The sequence below is a fragment of the Neoarius graeffei genome, chromosome 7, assembly GCF_027579695.1.
Source record: "Neoarius graeffei isolate fNeoGra1 chromosome 7, fNeoGra1.pri, whole genome shotgun sequence".
NCBI lineage: Eukaryota > Metazoa > Chordata > Actinopteri > Siluriformes > Ariidae > Neoarius > Neoarius graeffei.
In genome coordinates, this window is record NC_083575.1 from 54,542,108 (window position 1) to 54,565,179 (window position 23,072).

At 41.0% G+C, this 23,072-nt stretch overlaps 1 protein-coding gene across 1 annotated transcript in view; it reads right to left on the bottom strand.

Annotated features, from left to right (window-relative positions):
* Positions 1-8,585: 8,585 nt before the first annotated feature.
* myofl (myoferlin like) overlaps positions 8,586-23,072 on the bottom strand; it is a 49,907-nt gene continuing 35,420 nt past the window's right edge. The window contains exons 32-54 of the mRNA XM_060925986.1: positions 22,843-22,920; positions 22,517-22,698; positions 20,725-20,883; positions 20,449-20,550; positions 20,155-20,316; positions 16,560-16,725; positions 16,383-16,456; positions 16,218-16,229; positions 16,000-16,098; positions 15,775-15,903; positions 15,029-15,184; positions 14,831-14,922; positions 14,575-14,745; positions 12,718-12,866; positions 12,459-12,598; positions 12,181-12,269; positions 12,006-12,101; positions 11,689-11,830; positions 11,056-11,155; positions 10,308-10,489; positions 9,860-9,969; positions 9,627-9,774; positions 8,586-9,481 (exon numbers count right to left, since the gene is read on the bottom strand). Coding sequence (XP_060781969.1) covers positions 9,446-9,481; positions 9,627-9,774; positions 9,860-9,969; positions 10,308-10,489; positions 11,056-11,155; positions 11,689-11,830; positions 12,006-12,101; positions 12,181-12,269; positions 12,459-12,598; positions 12,718-12,866; positions 14,575-14,745; positions 14,831-14,922; positions 15,029-15,184; positions 15,775-15,903; positions 16,000-16,098; positions 16,218-16,229; positions 16,383-16,456; positions 16,560-16,725; positions 20,155-20,316; positions 20,449-20,550; positions 20,725-20,883; positions 22,517-22,698; positions 22,843-22,920 — 2,774 coding nt within the window. The 3' untranslated portion in view covers positions 8,586-9,445. The remainder of the gene's footprint in view (positions 9,482-9,626; positions 9,775-9,859; positions 9,970-10,307; positions 10,490-11,055; positions 11,156-11,688; positions 11,831-12,005; positions 12,102-12,180; positions 12,270-12,458; positions 12,599-12,717; positions 12,867-14,574; positions 14,746-14,830; positions 14,923-15,028; positions 15,185-15,774; positions 15,904-15,999; positions 16,099-16,217; positions 16,230-16,382; positions 16,457-16,559; positions 16,726-20,154; positions 20,317-20,448; positions 20,551-20,724; positions 20,884-22,516; positions 22,699-22,842; positions 22,921-23,072) is intronic.

Below are 23,072 nucleotides of genomic sequence, written 5' to 3' on the forward strand. Positions count from 1 at the left end.
CCGGAACCTTCTTGCTGTGAGGCAACCATGCTAACCACTACACCACCATGCCACCCATCACCATGCTGCCCATGAGTATCTTTGGTGTGATTCAGATCTGGGCAGTGCTTCTGTATGTTCAGCAAACCAGCCAAGAGGCTAAAGACTTTAGACAGTTTTTTCCAAACAAACCATGTAAGTTGAGTAATGCTGTTGAATGTAGATAATGTTTAGCAAAAGATGACAAATAGATGTCAATTTAGTTAGTTAAGCTAGCTAGCTAACTTAGAGGCGGTAGTAACTAGTTACATTTACTCCATTACATTTACTTGAGTAACTTTTTGGATAAATTGTACTCTTAAGAGTTGTTTTGTTGCAAAATACGTTTTACTTTTACTTGAGTAATAGTATTCTAAAGTAACAATACTCTTACTTGAGTAACGTTACTATTTTGGCTACTCTAAGATTACTCACTTCTGGGCAGAAAATAAGAATTATAAATGTATTTGTGTTCCTTTGACTGTTATTTTTGTACAACCCCGATTCCAAAAAAGTTGGGACAAAGTACAAATTGTAAATAAAAATGGAATGCAATGATGTGGAAGTTTCAAAATTCCTTATTTTATTCAGAATAGAACATAGATGACATATCAAATGTTTACACTGAGAAAATGTATAATTTAAAGAGAAAAATTAGGTGATTTTAAATTTCATGACAACAACACATCTCAAAAAAGTTAGGACAAGGCCATGTTTACCACTGTGAGACATCCCCTTTTCTCTTTACAACAGCCTGCAAACATCTGGGGACTGAGGAGACAAGTTGCTCAAGTTTAGGGATAGGAATGTTAACCCATTCTTGTCTAATGTAGGATTCTACTTGCTCAACTGTCTTAGGTCTTTTTTGTCGTATCTTCCGTTTTATGATGCGCCAAATGTTTTCTATGGGTGAAAGATCTGGACTGCAGGTTGGCCAGTTCAGTACCTGGACCCTCCTTCTACGCAGCCATGATGCTGTAATTGATGCAGTATGTGGTTTGGCATTGTCATGTTGGAAAATGCAAGGTCTTCCCTGAAAGAGACATCGTCTAGATGGGAGCATATGTTGCTCTAGAACCTGGATATACCTTTCAGCATTGATGGTGTCTTTCCAGATGTGTAAGCTGCTCATGCCACACGCACTAATGCAACCCCATACCATCAGAGATGCAGGCTTCTGAACTGAGCGCTGATAACAACTTGGGTCGTCCTTCTCCTCTTTAGTCCAAATGACACGGTGTCCCTGATTTCCATAAAGAACTTCAAATTTTGATTCGTCTGACCACAGAACAGTTTTCCACTTTGCCACAGTCCATTTTAAATGAGCCTTGGCCCAGAGAAGACGTCTGCGCGGATCATATTTAGATACGGCTTCTTCTTTGAACTATAGAGTTTTAGCTGGCAACGGCGGATGGCACGGTGAATTGTGTTCACAGATAATGTTCTCTGGAAATATTCCTGAGCCCATTTTGTGATTTCCAGTACAGAAGCATGCCTGTATGTGATGCAGTGCCGTCTAAGTGCCCGAAGATCACGGGCACCCAGTATGGTTTTCCGGCCTTGACCCTTACGCACAGAGATTCTTCCAGATTCTCTGAATCTTTTGATGATATTATGCACTGTAGATGATGATATGTTCAAACTCTTTGCAATTTTACACTGTCGAACTCCTTTCTGATATTGCTCCACTATTTGTCGGCGCAGAATTAGGGGGATTGGTGATCCTCTTCCCATCTTTATTTCTGAGAGCCGCTGCCACGCCAAGATGCTCTTTTTATACCCAGTCATGTTAATGACCTATTGCCAATTGACCTAATGAGTTGCAATTTGGTCCTCTAGCTGTTTCTTTTTTGTACCTTTAACTTTTCCAGCCTCTTATTGCCCTGTCCCAACTTTTTTGAGATGTGTTGCTGTCATGAAATTTCAAATGAGCCAATATTTGGCATGAAATTTCAAAATGTCTCATTTTCGACATTTGATATGTTGTCTATGTTCTATTGTGAATACAATATCAGTTTTTGAGATTTGTAAATTATTGCATTCCATTTTTATTTACAATTTGTGCTTTGTCCCAACTTTTTTGGAATCGGGGTTGTAAAGATTTAATTTATTTTTGTGGTAGTTAAAGTTTAAAGTACATGAATTTGCTGATTATTATTACTGTATTCCTCATTCTATTTCAAAATGTTGCTTTCCACATATTTTTTTTTATCTTTATTGCCACAATAGAAAGAGCAGGGTGAGAGAGGAGATAGTGGACCAGAGGCCAACAGGGATGATTATGCAGGGTCACAGGTGAGAAGAGAATATAACTAGCTATGTCACTACTACTATTCTTAATTCTTTTTATAAATTTTACTTTGCACATTTACTATCTATATTATTGCAGGATAAATTGTAGGAGAAATTGTAACTAGCTAAAGAAGTGTATATAGGATAAGAGTGACTCTAAGATTTGCATTTCCACTACTATTTCAGAACTAGTCTTATTTACTGTATACTAAATGTTTTTGTCTGTGTTGCAATAGACAGCACAGGGAGAATGTCATGTGTCAGGGGAGAGACCAGGCTGTAGCATTGACAGGCAGGGAGAAGCTTCAGACAGAGATACAGCAGGGGATGGATCTTCTGTGGCCACTTTAAAACCACATCAGCCAGATCCTAAGGCCATTGTGTTTCAGAAGTTGGCAGGCAAAACTCTAAGATTTCAGAGACAATGGTATCAGGACTTCCCTTCGCTTCATTTCATCCCAGGTGTTGGAGGAGCATTGTGCTTTTACTGTTGCAAAGCATTTGAAAACATCACAGCTTGCAAAAAACACAGATAAAACATTCATTTCCACTGGTTTTAAAAACTGGAAGAAGGGTTGTGAAAGGTTTGCAGTACATGCTCGAGCAGAATGTCACAAAATAGCCTTAACAACGCAAATCTATGAGACTAGATCAGTGGATGTGCAACTGTCTAATGTACGGGCATCACAGCAAGAGGAGGCATGAACCTGTCTGTTAAAAATAGTCTGTGCTGTGCAGTTCTTGGCAAGGCAGGGTCTAGCTCTAAGAGGGCATGATGACAGTGAAGAAAATTTTGCACAGCTATTGATATACAAATCTGAGGATGACCCTGATCTAAGGAAATGGTTGAGTTCCCGAATTGACTATACATGTCCCCAAGTTCAAAACGAGATCCTGAATTTATTGAGCCACTCAATAATTCGTGAAATTGCAGATAACATCAGGTCACTTCCGCAACTGCAGTTTTCTGTGATTATGGATGGAACACAAGACGTGTCAGGAAAGGAGCAGGAGGCAGTATGTGTGAGATACGTTGATCATGATCTGATATTTCATGAAGAATTTGTTGGCATTTATGAAGTGTCTGTGACCACAGGAAAAAAACTTGCAAAGGTTATTATGGATGTACTGCTCCGTCTGAATTTGTCAGTCACTGGGTTGAGAGGGCAAGCCTATGATGGTGCTGCAAACATGGCAGAGATATATTCAGGAGCACAGGCCATTATCAAGAAGCATCAATCTCTGGCTCCTTATGTACATTGCAGGGCCCATTGTGTGAACCTAATCACACAGCATGCCTGCACAGCCTCTTCTGTTGTTCGTGACTCTTTGCAGTGGGCTCATGAATTGGGAGTTCTGTTTGGCCAGTCAATGAAAATGAAGTCCATTTTTCAGGATATTGCAAAAGCAGAGACTGGGCCAGCCCAGTCTATCAGGCCCTTGTGTCCCACAAGGTGGACTGTATGTACAGGTGCCATTCGTTCACTACTGAACCAGTATCAGCCTGTATTGCTTGCTTTAGAGGAAATGGCATCTGGTAAGTCAGATTCAGCCAGCAGGGCAAATGGCTTGCTTGAAAGATTGCAAAAGGGCAATGTAGTTCTTGGTCTTCTGCTTGCCTTGGAGGTTACAGAGGAATTGGAGTGCCTCAATAAGTCTCTTCAGAGTCGTTCAAAGAGAGCATGGCTGAAAAAAGAACACCTGAGAGATTTCAAAGTATCTACAGCAAAGCATCACAAATGTGTGAAAAACTCAACCTGTCTCCAATTGAAATGCCTCGGGTCCGAAACCCTCCCAAACGCCTGACTGGCGAGGCTGTTGCCCATGCACCTCCTTCCTCAGCTGACTACTTCAGAACAGAATTTTTCAAGGTTCTGGACACTGTGAGTTTGCAATTCACAGAACTTTTTGAAAATGAAGGGCTGATGATGATCAGGAAACTTGAAAAAGTACTCTTAACAGGAGTGACAGATGATGATGTTTTGCTGCAATACCCAGAAGTGTACAGACCTTCTCTTCAAGTGCAATTAGCAATGTTCAAGTCCAAGTATGACTTTCAGTCAAGCAGTGAGGCTGCTACCATTCTGCGAGGAATGTTGTCAGAAGTCAGGGGTCTCTTTGAACAAGTAGAAATACTTGTGTGGTTGCTTCTTACTGTGCCTGCCTCTTCCGCTGAGGCTGAAAGAAGCTTCAGTGGTCTTCGGAGGTTAAAAACCTGGCTCTGAAGCACAAAGACACAGTCTCAGCTCAACAGTGTTGCTGTGTGTCATATCCCATCTCATCTCATTATCTCTAGCCACTTTATCCTGTTCTACAGGGTCGCAGGCAAGCTGGAGCCTATCCCAGCTGACTACGGGTGAAAGGCGGGGTACACCCTGGACAAGTCGCCAGGTCATCACAGGGCTGACACATAGACACAGACAACCATTCAAACTCACATTCACACCTACGCTCAATTTAGAGTCACCAGTTAACCTAACCTGCATGTCTTTGGACTGTGTGGGAAGCCGGAGCACCTGGAGGAAACCCACGTGGACACTGGGAGAACATGCAAACTCCACACAGAAAGGCCCTCGTCGGCCACAAGGCTCGAACCCGGACCTTCTTGCTGTGAGGCGACAGCGCTAACTACTACACCACCGTGCCGCCTGTGTCATATCCATAAAGATAAATTGGACAAACTAAATAGGAGACAAACTGCTCAGCAATTCATTGCGGCTAATGAGAGGTGCAGAATCACGTTTGGGTGCGTCACTTAGGTGAGAGGTACAGCTACATATATGTACATGTTGTGGGAGGCTTTCTTATTCCTACATGGTAGAGGATATATTGGCCTATCACAGATAGATATGTATATTTCATTCATTTCTTCATTTATATAGGTCTAGCCCCCACACAAACATTTACATCACAGTTATTTAACTGTAGAGGATCATCAACAAAGAGACTTAGTTACTTTTTACTTAATACAACTGTTATTTTATTTTGATTATATTATTGTTTCTGCTTGGGTCTAAAATAAATCTAGAACTGATGATATTATTTTGTAATATAGTTAATCAGGAGAGCCTGTAGCCTTTGATTCCCTTAGTTCAAAAGGGAAATACTGACACGGATGTTTAAAGATGCAGTTTATATGTAATTTCAAAGAGACTTTTTGTTTATTTGTTTATTATTTATTTATTTGCAGATATTATTTGACTACTGTATTATGCAGCAGGCATAGGTCCTACCATTTTTCTTAATTGATTAATCTTAATGTTGATATGTTTATTGTTGTGTCACTTTCACTTGTCACTTCTTGACATTAAAATAAATTATGTGGCTTGTTAGCCTGTTACCTTGTCACTTCCACTCAATTTTGGTGCTGATCATTTTAAACAGGAATGGTATTTTACAGAACTTTTGGTGTTCAGTGTTGTCATTTGGCACTTAATTATCTGGCTGTAGATGCTCCAGGGTCATTCTATAGGCCCTTTTCCACTACCCTTTTTCAGCTCACTTCAGCTCGCTTCAGCTCACTTCAGCCCGACACGGCTCGCGTTTCGACTACCAAAAACCAGCACGACTCAGCTCGCTTCAGCCCTGCTTAGCCCCTAAAACTCGCACCGTTTTGGAGTGGGGCTGAAGCGAGCCAAAGCGAGCCGAGTGAGGCTGGGGGCGTGAGCAGACACTCCCCTGTGCACTGATTGGTGAGGAGGAGTGTCCTCACATGCCCACACACGCCCCGCGAGCACGCTGGGATCTGTAAACACTGCAAACCCGGAAGAAGAAGAATTACGAATTACGAGAATTTCTGAAGCCTTATGCGCCTCGCCTCATCTATACGCTCTTGCCAGTATCTGTCCGCGTTGTCAGTGACAACAAGCCACAGCACCAAACCAGCAACACTAACGACTCCATGTCCTCCATGTTTATTGTTTACTATTCGGGTCGTGAGACTACCGCTTAAAAGATCACTGATGTCACTGTTTGCGCTGCTTAACGACATCACCTGACGTCCACCCACTTTCGCTAACTCCACCCAATGTGTCCACCCACTTCCAGCCAGCACGGTTCAGCGCGGTTGTAGTCGAAATGCAACTCCAACAGCCCCGCTCAGCCCGACTCAGCACGGCACGGCTCAGCCCGACTCAGCCGCGTTTGTAGTGGAAAAGCGGCATATGTCAACTCAACCAGAGTTTGGCAGCTTTAGATTTTAGATTCTGACTTTAGATTTTGATAGTATATCATTTTAAAGAACTAATGTCGGTTCCCTGGTGCTGTGCTGTTTGTGGTTATGTGGTTCTTTAGCTGCTAAGGAGAGGTGCAATTGAATGTGAGAGGATGATAAATCACTCAGGCCCTGTCCACACAGCAACAGATTATAGACCTCTGAACAATTTGTCCCCCTCACTTCTAAAATGATGGCTACGCCCCTGAAGTCATTGCTTTGCAGATATTATTTCAGGTAATGACATGCGGGGAGACTTGGGACAGTTTGTATTCCCATAAAGTAATTTCAACCAATCAGGTTTTAGATTACATCAGAAGTTAGATGTTCCCCCTAAAAGAGTAGCTTACTTCCTTTGGAGATACAAAGCTGGACACTGCAGTAAAGTCTGTGCAGTTAAAAATTTTTCTCAACCAAAACTTGTATTTCCTACTTTGCCTCCACCTCCATTCTATGGTGTAATGTACGCTGGTGAACTTAGGATTTGTTAGTAATTAAAGTATGTAGTCTAGAGTTACCATATTTAGTATCATTTATTAAACTTAAATTTTGGGTGGGCGGCACGGTGGTGTAGTGGTTAGCGCTGTCGCCTCACAGCAAGAAGGTCCGGGTTCGAGCGCCGTGGCCGGCGAGGGCCTTTCTGTGCAGAGTTTGCATGGTGTCCGCGTGGGTTTCCTCCAGGTGCTCCGGTTTCCCCCACAGTCCAAAGACATGCAGGTTAGGTTAACTGGTGACTCAATTGACCGTAGGTGTGAATGGTTGTCTGTGTCTATGTGTCATCCTTGTGATGACCTGGCGACTTGTCCAGGGTGTACCCCGCCTTTCGCCTGTTGTCAGCTGGGATAGGCTCCAGCTTGCCTGCGACCCTGTAGAACAGGATAAAGCGGCTACAGATAATGAGATGAAATTTTGGGTGTAAACATTTAAGGGCTTTTTTATTTTTAATTTTTTTCAAAATGACCAGATGGGGAGAGTTGGGACAGTTCAGGTTACAGTTTTTTTTTCTTGTAATTTACAAATATAAAATAGTTTAATTATTTTTGTTAAAAATGTGGGCGTGTACCTGCATGAGGATTAAACTAATTTCATTCCTTCTTGAGAATGGAACTGTTTTGTCTCGTCAGGTTTTGGTAAATTGATTTTTTTTCTATCGCTGTACCAGCACTGTGTATTTATACAGTTCATATGGTACAAGTTTTGATAATAAGTAAAAATTAAACTTATAGGCCTAGGTATTTTATTTTTGGTCCATGTCTCCCCACTATGTCCCAAGTTTCCCAACATAATGTCCCATGTACCCTCTCAATGTCTCATGTGTCCCCACAAAAAATAATGACAGAAAAAGTGAAGTCTGAAGGCCAGGATATGTGACAAACTGAGAAACTGATGTTGTGACAAGAGAGTAGAGTAAACACTCTTTAATACAATATAAATGTGACACTACCTGCAAAGGATTTCACACAATCTACTAAATCTGAAAACTTGCCCTATCAGGTGCAGCAGTGTTGCTGGGGATTTTTTTTTTAAATTCCTCCATATGACTGTGGGGTTGAGAGCTGTGCTCAAACAAGCAAACAAAAAAAAATAAATAAAGTGTAAATGAGTAATTTTTAGGTCTTCTGCTTCGCAAACTACTGCAAATATATTTGGCTAAATAAGGGTCATGTAAATAAGGGTCCATATCTCATGTAAATGAACAGAGGTTTGTGGTCCTCGATGCATTGATTATACTATAAATGTACTAAGTTCAGGAGCACAGTGACTGGAATCAGTGAGAGAACAGAGATATTATAACTTCCAAGTCCTGCAATACAGGTTAACCTCCTCACCTTAAAAAAAAAATGCAAAACCAAGAACCTCCAGGTGGCTCTCTTGGTCCAGAGAGCAGATTTGAAGGAGACTGGAAAGCCTCACTTGGGTAGATTGGGCAAAGTGTCAGGAGTTGAAAGCCACAGACCCCAGCTTGCATCAGAGCATGTGTTGAACAATTCTCACATGGAAATGAATCATTGACCATCAGCAAATAAATAGTGAAGTATAGATCACACATAATTCCACTGGAGGCCATTTTGTCAGGTTTAATTTTATAAACCACACATGCAGCTTGGTATATATATTGAATTTTGGGTAGAATTTAAAAAGCAAAAGGCTTTGGTAAGAAAGCCTCATTCAGTGCTATTCAGTTTTAGAAATATATACAGTACAGTAGGTTGAATTTGTATAGATTTGCTGAAATGTACATTAGTAAAGGAGAATGACTTGATGTTACTCATAACAGACTGATAAACTAAATTTTTTTGATTAAAAAATTAATTCTTGAACAAAAATATTTTGCTTGTTTATATATATGTGCGGGGTGGCACGGTGGTGTAGTGGTTAGCGCTGTCGCCTCACAGCAAGAAGGTCCGGGTTCGAGCCCCGTGGCCGACGAGGGCCTTTCTGTGCGGAGTTTGCATGTTCTCCCCGTGTCCGCGTGGGTTTCCTCCGGGTGCTCCGGTTTCCCCCACAGTCCAAAGACATGCAGGTTAGGTTAACTGGTGACTCTAAATTGAGCGTAGGTGTGAATGTGAGTGTGAATGGTCGTCTGTGTCTATGTGTCAGCCCTGTGATGACCTGGCGACTTGTCCAGGGTGTACCCTGCCTTTCGCCCGTAGTCAGCTGGGATAGGCTCCAGCTTGCCTGCGACCCTGTAGAAAAGGATAAAGCGGCTAGAGATAATGAGATGAGATGAGATATATATGTGCAGTATAGAAGTGCTAAAACAACACTGGACATTAGTGCAACAAAAAGTACAAAAACAGGATTTTTGAACAGTATATACTTAAAGTACAAATATTTTATATAAAAAAAATGTTGCAGTGAGTTCATCTTGCTGATTAAAACTGGGGCACTCAACCCTGATGAACGTTCTTTAGTTTTCCATCAAAACGGCTTCACAATTTTCATTGAGATGTAGTTCTGGAAGAGAAAAACATATAGTTAATTCATGTGCACTGTATAACTGGATTAGAGAATGATTGATATAGTTCTCTTGATTCATATTATAGCCACTTTTATCAGTTGTGTGCCAATATTTCTTAAAGAACCCTGAATCATAACTTACAGGCAAAGAGTACAACAGGATTCCTAGAAACAGGCCCACTAATATGAGAATGATGAGTCCAATGAAGAGCCATTTAAACCGGCGCCACACAATAAATTTCATAGTTTTGCATGGATTTGTGAACCACAAGAACGATGTATCTGGACGGCTGTTGAAAGAAATTAATAAACAATGATTAGTGCCACATTAGACAATCACACTTCTTGGACAATCTCAGGATATAAGACTATTACTTTGGAGGATCCAGTTTGGGGTTCATGTTGGGTTCATCTCTTCCTTTCCCAGCAGGCTTCTCGTCTACCTCCTTCTCATCCACAATCTCCAAAGTCATCTCCACTTTGCCCTGACATACAGTACAACACAATGCCTTACACAGTCACAACTGCACGCTCCATATCCTCTCATCAGGGCTTCTGTCAGCTCCTCTCTCTTACTAATCATTGGTCTCTTCTGAAATAAATTCGTCCCTACTAGCTAAGACAGCAGGTCTGATTGAAATCTGGTACAACAAGCTAGTTAGATAACATTATCTATTGGCAAAATATGTTATGAGACAATAAGCTGGACATCGGTGTGTAACACTTACTGGCCAAAAACTGTTCATTTGTATTGTAAGAGTTTCAGTTTCTGCTTTACTATTTTCTATATATGCTCCATACATAGTGCTTACTGATTACTCACAGTCAAAACTTTCTTGCCATCTTCCTGCATGGTGCAGGGCCACCAGCCTCTCACACATTTCTGGGCAAAGAGTGATTTGGAAGATCCGCTCTTGTTTCTTTCGTGTATCAACATGTCAAGACTGCATTTTTCAGGACTCTTAGTTGGAGGGATAAGGTTAATTAAATCTAACTCCACCGTACCTGTTTGAGAAATGCAAACAGCACAATTTCACAATTTCAGCTCCTCTTTCCAAATAGACTTTTATAAAGCCATGGTGTAATGTGAAGGCTTGTGAAATACAGTAATACGATTAGCATTGCTCCATAATACATTTTATACTTGAGCACTTCAACTGTATTGCAGTCTAAATCGCATCTTGTGTTTTAATACCCAATTGCATTATTTCTCAACAACAGTGTCATGATATTTACATGCTATCATGACAGATATTCCACAGGATATCATGGTATTGCCATACGAAAATACTGTGATGATGCTTTAATCCACCTCAAGTACAAAGTCTTTTTTTTATTGTTATTATTTTTGACTTCAATATAAAGCATTGCTGTGTTGAAGTCTTGGAATAAGGGAATTAATATTATTATAGTTAATATAGTTCCCCAGTTAATATAGTTAATATTAATATTTGTTCTGGAACCTGGTTTGTTATGGAACTGTGGTTCCTTGTCCTTCTCTGCAGAATGTAAAATGTGAACTATGCCTGCAATTCTTTATACATGAGAGTAAAAACAATGAAGTGAGTCACCTAAGTAGTCATCCAGTGAAAATTTGTCATTGTCCCATATCTGGATAATCAGTTTTGGAGGAGTTCTGAACTCGGTTTTGTCAAGACTCCAGAAGTGATCCTGATAATAAAACAGGTTAGAAGAGTTAGAGAACAAATTGCTTGTAACATTAGGCCTGCTAACACAAACAGCAGTGGAATAAAAAAAATAATAATAAGTTGTGAGAATGGTTGTAAAGAAGCTGCACTGCCAAATGGGATTAAGTGGTATCCATGCAATTATGCAGGATGTCCACAAGCTTCTTATTATTGCTTAATAATGTGATGTCATGATATCACTATCAGCTACCACCAACATAATTAGAGTCAATTTTATTTTAAATTATGATTAAAATGGCTAATGTGTTTATAGAAAGTGGTTCATTACCTCATCTAAAAGCTCAATAATACAGATTCATATGAATAATCTACATTTTAACACAGTGTAATATTATTATGTGTTAGTGTTTGAATAATATAAAATGAATATGTGCTGCAATCATAAGGGGGTCTGTAAATCTTTTCTACACTGATGTAGAAACAGACCCTGATGGCCACTGCTTAAAACACTTAATTTTCTAAAAAAATGTTACATCTTTAAAGAAGTGTACACACTTTTTTTGACACAAGACACAACTGCTCTGCTGGTAGGTAGTCAAACTGGAAGACAAATCTCCAGTTGAAATTTCCATCTCCATCCAGTGACCTGTAGTGGACATCAGTCTTCTGTTTGTCCTCCTCCATACCTGGCATCCACCTGCAGATTACACGTTTTGTCAGACTAGTAACAGTAGTTACCAAAGCACCTAACTCCCTATTTAAAGCTATTTTATCTGCTTTATTCCATTTCACATGCATGAAATGTAGTGTTTTAAAGGAATCAATTGGCTGCATATAAGTCTAGTATATTGATATTTAAAGTTAAACTTTACCCCTTCACATAGATATCGCTCATCTTTTCCCCAGTAATGCTGGTTTCATCTAGGATGACATCAGTGGTATTCCAAATGACAGCCCGTAGGTAGTGCCTTTAAAACAGAGAGGAATTTCATCAGCACTAAAGGCCTAAACGCAAGTTAGCAGAACATGAGGACTACTGGTTCTTACTTTTTAGCTTTACGAGGGCTGATATCAACTGGGGGTCCTGGAATGCCAAGGTTTTTGGGGAATATGTCCACCCACATCTGAACTTTCCCCTTAAAATGACACACAAAAAGAATGACCTTGAAAGATAGATAGATAGATAGATAGATAGATAGATAGATAGATAGATAGATAGATAGATAGATAGATAGATAGATAGATAGATAGATCACAGCTTCCTAAACAGGCATAGCATGAGCTTATAGTAGCTGGAAGCATAAGATGCTATCTTATACATTTACCTGGGAGAGAGTGGGCTGGAAGGAGCTATAGAGTGTCCTGGTTTCTACATGCTCAGGCACAAAGCCCTGTTTGCGCAGTACATGCAGGCATATACGCTCTTTAGCTGGACCCAGGTGCTGGTGCAACACTTTACTGGCCTCTAGCAATGCAGTGCCACACAGAAACAGTTATTGTCAATACCACACAAAGATCACTTTTGAACTACTGAGCTTTCAATAGTACATGCACAGCACACTATAGCTGTCACACCAGGAATACCTAAGTCCTGAAGGTTGTAGTCACGTCCTCCAAAAGACAGTGAACTGCCATCTTCTGCAATCTGTGGTAGCGAGAGTCCTCTCAGTCTCGCAAAGTTTTCCAGGATCTGAGATGGCTTCAGCTGGTCTCTCCACTGGTTCACTCCAGAGCTGCATGTATTTTCATAACCAATTGTAAGTAATATGTCTACATAAAGCGGTGCTTGAAAGTTTGTGAACCCTTTAGAATTTTCTATATTTCTGTATAAATATGACTTAAAACATCATCAGATTTTCACACAAGTCCTCAAAGTAGATAAAGAGAACCCAGTTAAACAAATGAGAAAAAAAAATTATACTTGGTCATTTATTTATTGAGGAAAATAATCCAGTATTACATATCTGTGAGTGGCAAAAGTATGTGAACCTCTAGGATTAGCAGTTAATTTGAAGGTGAAATTAGAGTCAGGTGTTTTCAATCAATGGGATGACAATCAGGTGTGAGTGGGCACCCTGTTTTATTTAAAGAGCAGGGATCTATCAAAGTCTGATCTTCACAACACATGTTTGTGGAAGTGCACCATGGCACGAACAAAGGAGATTTCTGAGGACCTCAGAAAAGCATTGTTGATGCTCATCAGGCTGGAAAAGGTTACAAAACCATCTCTAAAGAGTTTGGACTCCACGAATCCACAGCCAGACAGATTGTGTACAAATGGATGAAATTCAACACCATTGTTACCCTCCCCAGGAGTGGTCGACCAACAAAGATCACTCCAAGAGCAAGGCGTGTAATAGTCGGCGAGGTCACAAAGGACCCCAGGGTAACTTCTAAGCAACTGAAGGCCTCTCTCACATTGGCTAATGTTAATGTTCATGAGTGCACCATCAGGAGAACACTGAACAACAATGGTGTGCATGGCAGGGTTGCAAGGAGAAAGCCACTGCTCTCCAAAAAGAACATTGCTGCTCACCTGCAGTTTACTAAAGATCACGTGGACAAGCCAGAAGGCTATTGGAATAAGGTTTTGTGGACGGATGAGACCAAAATAGAACGTTTTGGTTTAAATGAGAAGTGTTATGTTTGGAGAAAGGAAAACACTGCATTCCAGCATAAGAACTTTATCCCACCTGTGAAACGTGGTGGTGGTGGTGGTAGGATCATGTTTTGGGCCTGTTTTGCTGCATCTGGGCCAGGACAGCTTGCCATCATTGATGGAACAATGAATTCTGAATTATACCAGCGAATTCTAAAGGAAAATGTCAGGACATTTGTCCATGAACTGAATCTCAAGAGAAGATGGGTCATGCAGCAAGACAACGACCCTAAGCACACAAGTCGTTTGACCAAAGAATGGTTAAAGAAGAATAAAGTTAATGTTTTGGAATGGCCAAGTCAAAGTCCTAGCCTTAATCCAATCGAAATGTTGTGGAAGGACCTGAAGCGAGCAGTTCATGTGAGGAAACCCACCAACATCCCAGAGTTGAAACTGTTCTGTACGGAGGAATGGGCTGAAATTCCTCCAAGCTGGTGTGCAGGACTGAGCAACAGTTACCGGAAACATTTAGTTGCAGTTATTGCTGCACAAGGGGGTCACACCAGATACAAAGGTTCACATACTTTTGCCCCTCACAGATATGCAATATTAGATCATTTTCCTCAATAAATAAATGACCAAGTATAATATTTTTGTCTCATTTGTTTAACTGGGTTCTCTTTATCTACTTTGAGGACTTGTGTGAAAATCTGATGATGTTTTAGGTCATATTTATGCAGAAATATAGAAAATTCTAAAGGGTTCACAAACTTTCAAGCACCACTGTACATGCATATGCAACAAATAAAAATGCTGATAGCATTGAAGAAAAAATTACTTACACGCAGTATGACTGGGAAAGACCACAGTATGCATTAAATCGAGAAAGGAGGCGATTTTCAAGGTCAATAACCGTGTCCCCAACCTTTTCATCACGACTTAGCAAATCAAAGTCATAGACACTGATTTTCAGGTCCTTGTCCTGAGGCAGGAAGCAGGACATCTCAAACATTCTGCAAAACACAAACGGATTTTAATACTGCACTTTATGACTGACGTTTTTGTCTTTTTGTCATGTAGCACTCAACAACCACTGACCTTCCAAACTCAGGGTTTAAGGTGTTTGGTTTGTAGTTATCTCTGTCTTCAATGGTCTTCTTTCCAAGAGTAATCTTTAAATAAGGATCACACTGAAAAAGAACAAGAGTATAAACACGGGAAATCACCAACCAACACCGATTTATATTGTAGAATAAACTCTAACTTATAACACAGCTGTGCTCGCTGTATACTCACCAAGCCGTTGTTGTCTTTGGGCTGCAGATCAATACAGCGCAAGACATAAATTCTAACCAGGCATTCCTGAGGCTTGCTCTCAGGTAACTCTCGGAATTGGCGAGGAGGAGTTTGGACATCCGGGTCGTCTGATAAGGGGTATACTCTAAATGAGCCCTGTGAATACATTTCGAGATTTGTAATAAAGTCCATCCATTCATCCGTTATCCGTAACTGCTTATCCTGTGCAGGGTCGCAGGCAAGCTGGAGCCTATCCCTGCTGACTATGGGCGAGAGGTGGGGTACACCTTGGACAAGTCGCCAGGTCATCGCAGGGCTGACACACAGAGACAAACAAACATTCACACTCACATTCACACCTACAGTCAGTTTAGAGCCACCAATTAGCCTAACCTGCATGTCTTTGGACTGTGGGGGAAACCGGAGCACCTGGAGGAAACCCACGTGGACACGGGGAGAACATGCAAACTCCACACAGAAAGGCCCCCATTGGCCACTGGGCTCGAACCCAAAACCTTCTTGGTGTGAGGCGACAGTGCTAACCACTACACCATCCATACCAGTCGTACAACATCCACCACTAGATGGCAGAATATCATTAACTTTCTTTATATTGGCGTTTGAAAGTTCACCAGCATGTACTGCCAGTATGTTTAATTAAGCACAGCTGTTCAGTATTTACAGACAAATCCTTCAACTCAGTTTGGAATAAGGAGAAGAGAGCTTTTTATGGTCAAAAAACTTGCCTTAAATTCCCCCACTACTGAAGGATCCTCTTCATCATCATCAGTCTTCCCTCTGGACAGTTTAAATGTGTTACAGAAGTCTGTCAGGCCATGGAAATCTGGTACTTCTTCAAGTTCTGTCCTATAAACCTACAATAACAGACATGCTTGTCATATAGATTCTGTTTAATTTAAACAGTTTCAAAAATGTACTGATTGTTCATAAGATGATTGTTCATAACTCACGGTTAGAGTAGAATAACCTTTTTGGAGATACGGGCCGCACTTCTCATGCTCTCCAATAGAGGCATAAAATTTACTCCACCAGTCCACAGCTTCATCCACCTAAAATACAGTTTATAATAAAACAAGTGAAAACAATTCTGTAACAGCAGCTGATTTTTGTTTTAAATGATATCGTTTCTTGATGGTTAATAGAAAACTTCTCTGTTGTAAAAACATACCTTTTCAGCAGGCTGTAGAAACAAATTCAGTGAAAAAGTATGAGAAAGATCAGAAGTCAGATTTTGTCCACATGGCAACAATGAAAATTCTAACTAAAACATCACTAATGCATAAAAATGCCATGATATATATTAAACTAGTGTTCGTGGAAGGAGTATCTGTACCTGTTTGTCGACAATGGGTATTTTGTCTTCTATGTTAATGATCACGTCTCCAGAGGTTGCTGCCATCATGGCCACTGAAACATGAAACACCCAGGGAATTCAAATAAAATATTTGGGGCAAGGTTATTTTAGAAAACACAGATAAATAAAATTTTCACACCATGTCAGATCTCTTACCTCTTGCTGTCCTAGATACTTCAGAGGTGCAAATGTAGGGATCACACCTATATTCTTCCAGAGAGTCTATAGTGCACTGGCCAACAACAGGTTTCCTGCCGAAGGGCCTGTGGTCTATCACTTTCAGCACTATGGGTGGAGTGTACATCTCTTCTTTGGGAAGAAGCTAAAGAGAGAAATATTTATGGAGATTAAAAATTAATATACATGTATTTATATGTAAACTTCCTCCACCCCCAACATTCAAGAGTTTTTGAACATGTGGAGCTTTTTTCGACATTGTATTGCACTTTACCCATTATGGGCAATTAAACAAAAGAAAACAAATAAACAAGCACTCCATCCAAGGACTTCCTTTAAGTATTTAAGGAACGTTACCCGCTGTACCCCCATGTTGCCCAGACTCAAATTAGCATTTTATTAAAGCCAAGTGCACTTGTTTGGCGAAGGAGATACTGTTAGCCTAGATTTGTCTTATAATTCTCATCTCATCTCATTATCTCTAGCCACTTTATCCTGTTCTACAGGGTCGCAGGCAAGCTGGAACCTATCCCAGCTGACTACGGGGGAAAGGCGGGGTACACCCTGGACAAGTCGCCAGGTCATCACAGGGCCGACACATAGACACAGACAACCATTCACACTCACATTCACACCTACGGTCAATTTAGAGTCACCAGTTAACCTAACCTGCATATCTTTGGACTGTGGGGGAAACCGGAGCACCTGGAGGAAACCCACGCGGACACGGGGAGAACATGCAAACTCCGCACAGAAAGGCCCTCGCCGGCCACGGGGCTCGAACCCGGACCTTCTTGCTGTGAGGCGACAGCGCTACCCACTACACCACCGTGCCGCCCTGTCTTATAATTGATACTCAATATATCATTCATGCCAAATGTAATACAAATATTCACTACAAGTGCCTAATCAACATTATCAAAATACAGTAAGCCTTTACTAGTTAGATCTACAACCCCAAATCAGAAAAAGTTGGGACGGTATGTTGAAATTAAAATTCAAACTGAAAACAATGATTTGTAAATAATCTTTGACCTGTATTGCACTCAAAACAATACAACAACACATTATTTGATGTTTTACCTCATGAATTTTATTTATTTAATTTTTTTTCCCAAAATAAACTCATTTCAATTTTGATTCTTGCAACACATTTCAAAACAATTTGGGACAGGAAAGTATTTCTCATTTTATAACGTTGCCATTCCTTATTACAACACTTAAAAGATGTTTAGGGACTGAAGAAACCAAGTGATGAAGCGTTTCGGGTGTTATTTTGTCCCATTCCTCCTGCAAAAATGTCTTAAGGTGTGCAACAATGCGGGGTTGTTGTTGTCATATTTTTCGTTTCAAATTTCACCACACATTCTGTATTGGGGACAGAGGGGACAGGCACCCTCTTCTTCCACAGCCATGCCTTTGTAATGTGTGCCGAATGTGGTTTTGCATTGTCTTGTTGAAACATCCCTGGAAAAGATGTCGTCTTGAACATGGCATAATTTGCTTCAAAATCTCAGTCTTTTCTGCATTAATGCTGCCATCACAGAAGTGTAAGTTACCTTTGCCAAGGGTACTGACACGACCCCATACCATGACAGACTCTGGCTTTTGGACTTGTTGCTGGTAACAGTCTGGATGGTCCTTTTCGTCTTTGGTCCAGAGCATATGGTGTCCATTTCTTCCAAAAAAGGTCTGAAGGACTGATTAATCAGACCACAATACATGTTTCCACTGTGTGATGGTCCATCCTAGATACCTCTGAGCCCAGAGAAGTCAACAGTGCTTCTGGACACAGTTAACACAAGGCTTCTTTTTTGCGCTTAAAGTTTTAGCTAGCATTTGTGGATGTAACGGTATTGTAGTGCTTGCCAAAGGCTTGCCAAAGTAATCCCGAGCCAGTGTGGGTATATCAGCTATAGATGAATGACAGCTCTTGATGCAGTGCCTTGAATCGTTTAATGATGCACTGTAGAGCATAATGATATATCCAAATTGCTTCCTGTCTCTCTTTGAGGAGGATTGTTTTTAAACATTTCAATCATTTTCTCATGCATTTGTTGACAAACTGGAGATCCTTGGCTAACCTTTGCTCCTCAAAGACTAGGCCTTTCCTGGATACTGATTTTGTACCAAATCATGATTACAATCACCTGTTGACATCACCTGTTTCACATGACATAATTATATAATTGTTTTGCCTCATTACTAGCCCTAAATTGCCCCGTCTGAACTTTTTTTGCAATGTGTTGGAGCCCTGAAATGCAGGAATGGATGTATATTAACAAATGAAATGAAATTGACCAGACAAAACATGAAATATCTTGGGTTCATTCTGTCTGCAATGAAATACAATCCATCCATCCATCCATCCATCCATCCATCCATCCATCCATCCATTATCTGTAGCTGCTTATCCTGTTCTGCAGGGTCGCAGGCAAGCTGGAGTCTATCCCAGCTGACTATGGGCGAGAGGCGGGGTACACCCTGGACAAGTCGCCAGGTCATCACAGGGCTGACACATAGACACAGACAACCATTCACACTCACATTCACAACTACGCTCAATTTAGAGTCACCAGTTAACCTAACCTGCATGTCTTTGGACTGTGGGGGAAACCGGAGCACCCGGAGGAAACCCACGCGGACACGGGGAGAACATGCAAACTCCACACTTGAAAGGCCCTCGCCAGCCACTAGGCTCAAACCCAGGGCCTTCTTGCTGTGAGGCGACAGTGCTAACCACTACACCACCGTGCCCCCCCAGTGAAATACAAGTCAAAGTAAATTTAGAAATCACTGCTTTTTTTTCCTATTTGCATTTTCCACACTGTCCCAACATTTTCTGATTTGGGGTTGTAAACTATTTTGCCAATAAAAAAACAAGTCACAAACATTTCTTAATTTCTTTTAGACCCATTACTTACTTGATTGAACACTTCATTTCTCTTAGATCAAATACTTACAGTATGCGACGCAATAAAACCTATATGAGCCTCAAATTAATTAATCATTTTGGGTTAAGATGAGTCTGAATACTTAATCTAATAATAAAATAACAAAAGAAAAAGATGCAATGTTGACCTACTAAAATACAGACCAACCCAGCAGTGAGGGAAACTGGTTCAACTGAGTAACTTTATCTCTAACTTTTGGTAAACATAAAGCCGCTTAGTTTTGACTGGTTGTTAAAACTTGCAGTACAAACATGTACACAACAAGTAGTACGAACAGCATTGAGCATTATCCAGTGAGACCATGAGAGGAAACTCTGTGAATGGAAGATAAACAGGAGGCTGACAGAGCTTTTGGAAGAGCAAGAAAGCATATTTAACATTAGCCTTCACAGGTCTATGTTTTTGTTCAGGATCAGTCTAGGTGGTGTATTTTATCCTGAGTGAGGTTTAACAAATGCAGTCGGCCACAATGCATTTTGCATTTTAACAAATTGTCAAGTAGTGTGTACATATTTGGAAGTCATAGAGTGTTCACTACCCATTATACAATCTTAGCATGTTTAAAATAATGGGTGACAAAATGCTCATTTTGACATCTTAGTATGTAGACCGTACTGTACCACTTTGAGGAAAAGAACTGATCCAGGGAAGTTTGGACTTTTCTTGATATTTTTGATGACAGCCGTCTGAACAGTCTGCCCTCCACATTCCACAGTGAGACTGGGCGAGGAAACAGGGGCCAGCTGATACGTCTTCATATTACGTAAACCCCAGGCCAAGATCTGAAAAATGCATTTACATAGAAAGACACACAAACACACAGGAGAACTGCCGTAAACAATAGCCTCTCTCTTCCCTGCTTTGCCTGCCCAACACTAAAGGGAAAATGTTGATGATATGCTTCAGTGTGTTACCTCAATAGCAGTGAGCTGCACCACTGGCCTGATCCCCTGAGGCACCATGTACAGACTCTCTCCTCTTCTGGGTGGCACAAGTGGCAGCTCAGTCTCAGCTGCCTGAACACAGCAAAACAGGACACAAGAACTCATTAGAGGTTAACAAATACATCACAAACAACAAAATGTACGGTATAATTAGGTAACAACACTGTCATCACGAGAGTGACAGTCAATCCTGCAAACACAGTGAGGTACCTGTTAAAACATAGTCATTTAATGATAATAGCATACTTTATCTTTCAGCAAAAGCTCGGCTGCCACCAGCATTTCTCCAGCGCTTCTGCCCTTCAGGGTGACGGGAAACCAAAGCAGCTTTGGGCTCACTGGTGTGCTGGGGTTTAGTTTTACCACTGGGGGACATGTGCACCTGCCCATGGCTTCATCCTTCCCCTGAAATACAGAAGTGCACCAACATAACATCAGGATTCTGTAGAAACATTAAGGTTTCTACTCTTTCTTAGGACTTTCATTTTCTAACATATTTTTTTCCTGAAAAGTAGCTCACATCTGCTGAAGTATTCAAAACAAATCTGCAGTACAATCCTAACACCTCCTTAGTGACAGAATGAAAAATATCATTTTATCATAAGCTTTAATTCAGTATCAGAAGCTTAAAGGAATGGTTGGGCTTCCATCCGTCCATCTTGGCATATCACTACAGTGACGTGGCCGCTCTGACGGCTTCGGCCATCAAATGTCTGGGGAACATTACAGTAGTAGTTTCCCGTTGCCTTCTACTGGATTATTATGGAGGTTTTCTCCTCTCAACCATTCACACTCATATTCACACCTATGGACAATTTAAAGCCACCAGTTTGCCTAACCTGCATGTCTTTGGACTGTGGGGGAAACCGGAGCACCCAGAGGAAACCCACACAGACATGGGGAGAACATGCAAACTCCACATAGAAAGGCCCCCTCCGGCCACTGGGCTCGAACCCAGAATGGTTGGGCTTAAACGAGTTAAATTAAGCTTAGCTGGGTCCAGTTGGCCCATGTTATTTGGATAAGGGCCAACAATGTCCCAAATAGTGATGTTAGTATTATAAGATCCATCCATCCATTATCTGTAGTCGCTTATCCTGTACAGGCATCCTGCGTGCGCAGGCAAGCTGGAGCCTATCCCAACTGACTATGGGCGAGAGGCGGGGTACACCCTGGACAAGTCGCCAGATCATCGCAGGGCTGACACATAGACACAAACAACCATTCACACTCATGGTCAATTTAGAGTCACCAGTTAACCTAACCTGCATGTCTTTGGACTGTGGGGGAAACTGGAGCACCCGGAGGAAACCCACGCGGACACGGGGAGAACATGCAAACTCCACACAGAAAGGCCCTCGTTGGCTGCTGGGCTCAAACCCAGGACCTTCTTGCTCTGAGGCGACAGTGCTAACCACTACACCACCGTACCACAATTATAAGATCCTATCTCCCATTTATTCCTAACCCAGACAGAACCTTATAATACTGAGGTCATGAAACAAAACTTGTGTTTGTGCAACATTTTAAATTTGAGAAGAAATAGGCTGAGCTTTGCTAAAGATTTGGTCCGTGTCATGGCTGAAACGTGCTCTCATTGAGGCTGAGCTGTCACTGTGTTGTGGCAGTCAGATTTGGATGAGTGTATTGCCAGCATTCCACAGCAGTGAGCCAGATGAACTAACTGTTCAGCAAGAACCAACACTGGGCCACTGCTCATTTTCTATCAGGGAAAAAGAAAGGCTGTTTTTACTTTGATAAAATAAACTTAAAATTCCACAAATTTACACAAACTCTCTCTCTCTCTCAATAGTCAGCTCTGTATTTTAGTAACTCAACTTTTCCAGGTTCTTTCTTATTTTTTATAGGGCACTGCATCCATTTTTGTCATTTTCCAGATGTCTTCCAAGACAGGGAAACGAGTCTATAAATCTCCAAGTTTTTCTTGCAACTATTTTTTGCTCAGGTCAGCTGAAGTGCTATCGTAAAGATTATTATTGTGATTAAGCAGATTATCATAGTGAGTAAGCAGTCATACCACTTGGTCATTGTCAAAAAGCTCCATAACAATGCCGGGTGGATTTTGAGCAACAGTCTTTGGGTCTCCATAGATTTCAATGTCATTAAAGATGAGGGTCTGGTCCCATGTGGGGTTGAGGCTGGCTTTAATGATCTCTGTGGTCTTGCTTACATGGAGAAAGGACACGTGGCAGTAGGGATCTGTAGGAAAACCAGATGCAAAAGACCTGACAACTGCAGTGCTACAGTCACCGCATTATTATCCGATGAAAAGCAAGAGGTGAAATTTGCAATTCATTTCAAAGTTTTATAGCGATTCCTTTTTTTTAGTAGAACATTCCTCACCCGAAAAGCTGTCTTTGTCCATGGGAAGAAGGTTCCGGGCCTGATAAACATACACTCTGAGGTGGTACATGTATGACCCTATGAGGACAATAGGACTTAATGCTCATTTACAGACAACATACAGTACACTGTCTATAAAATTTGCTTTATTAAGACAAGATCTTGATACATGAATTAGTCATTCTGCTAGGCCTGATATGTTATTCATTCTTTGCAGGAACACAACTTTA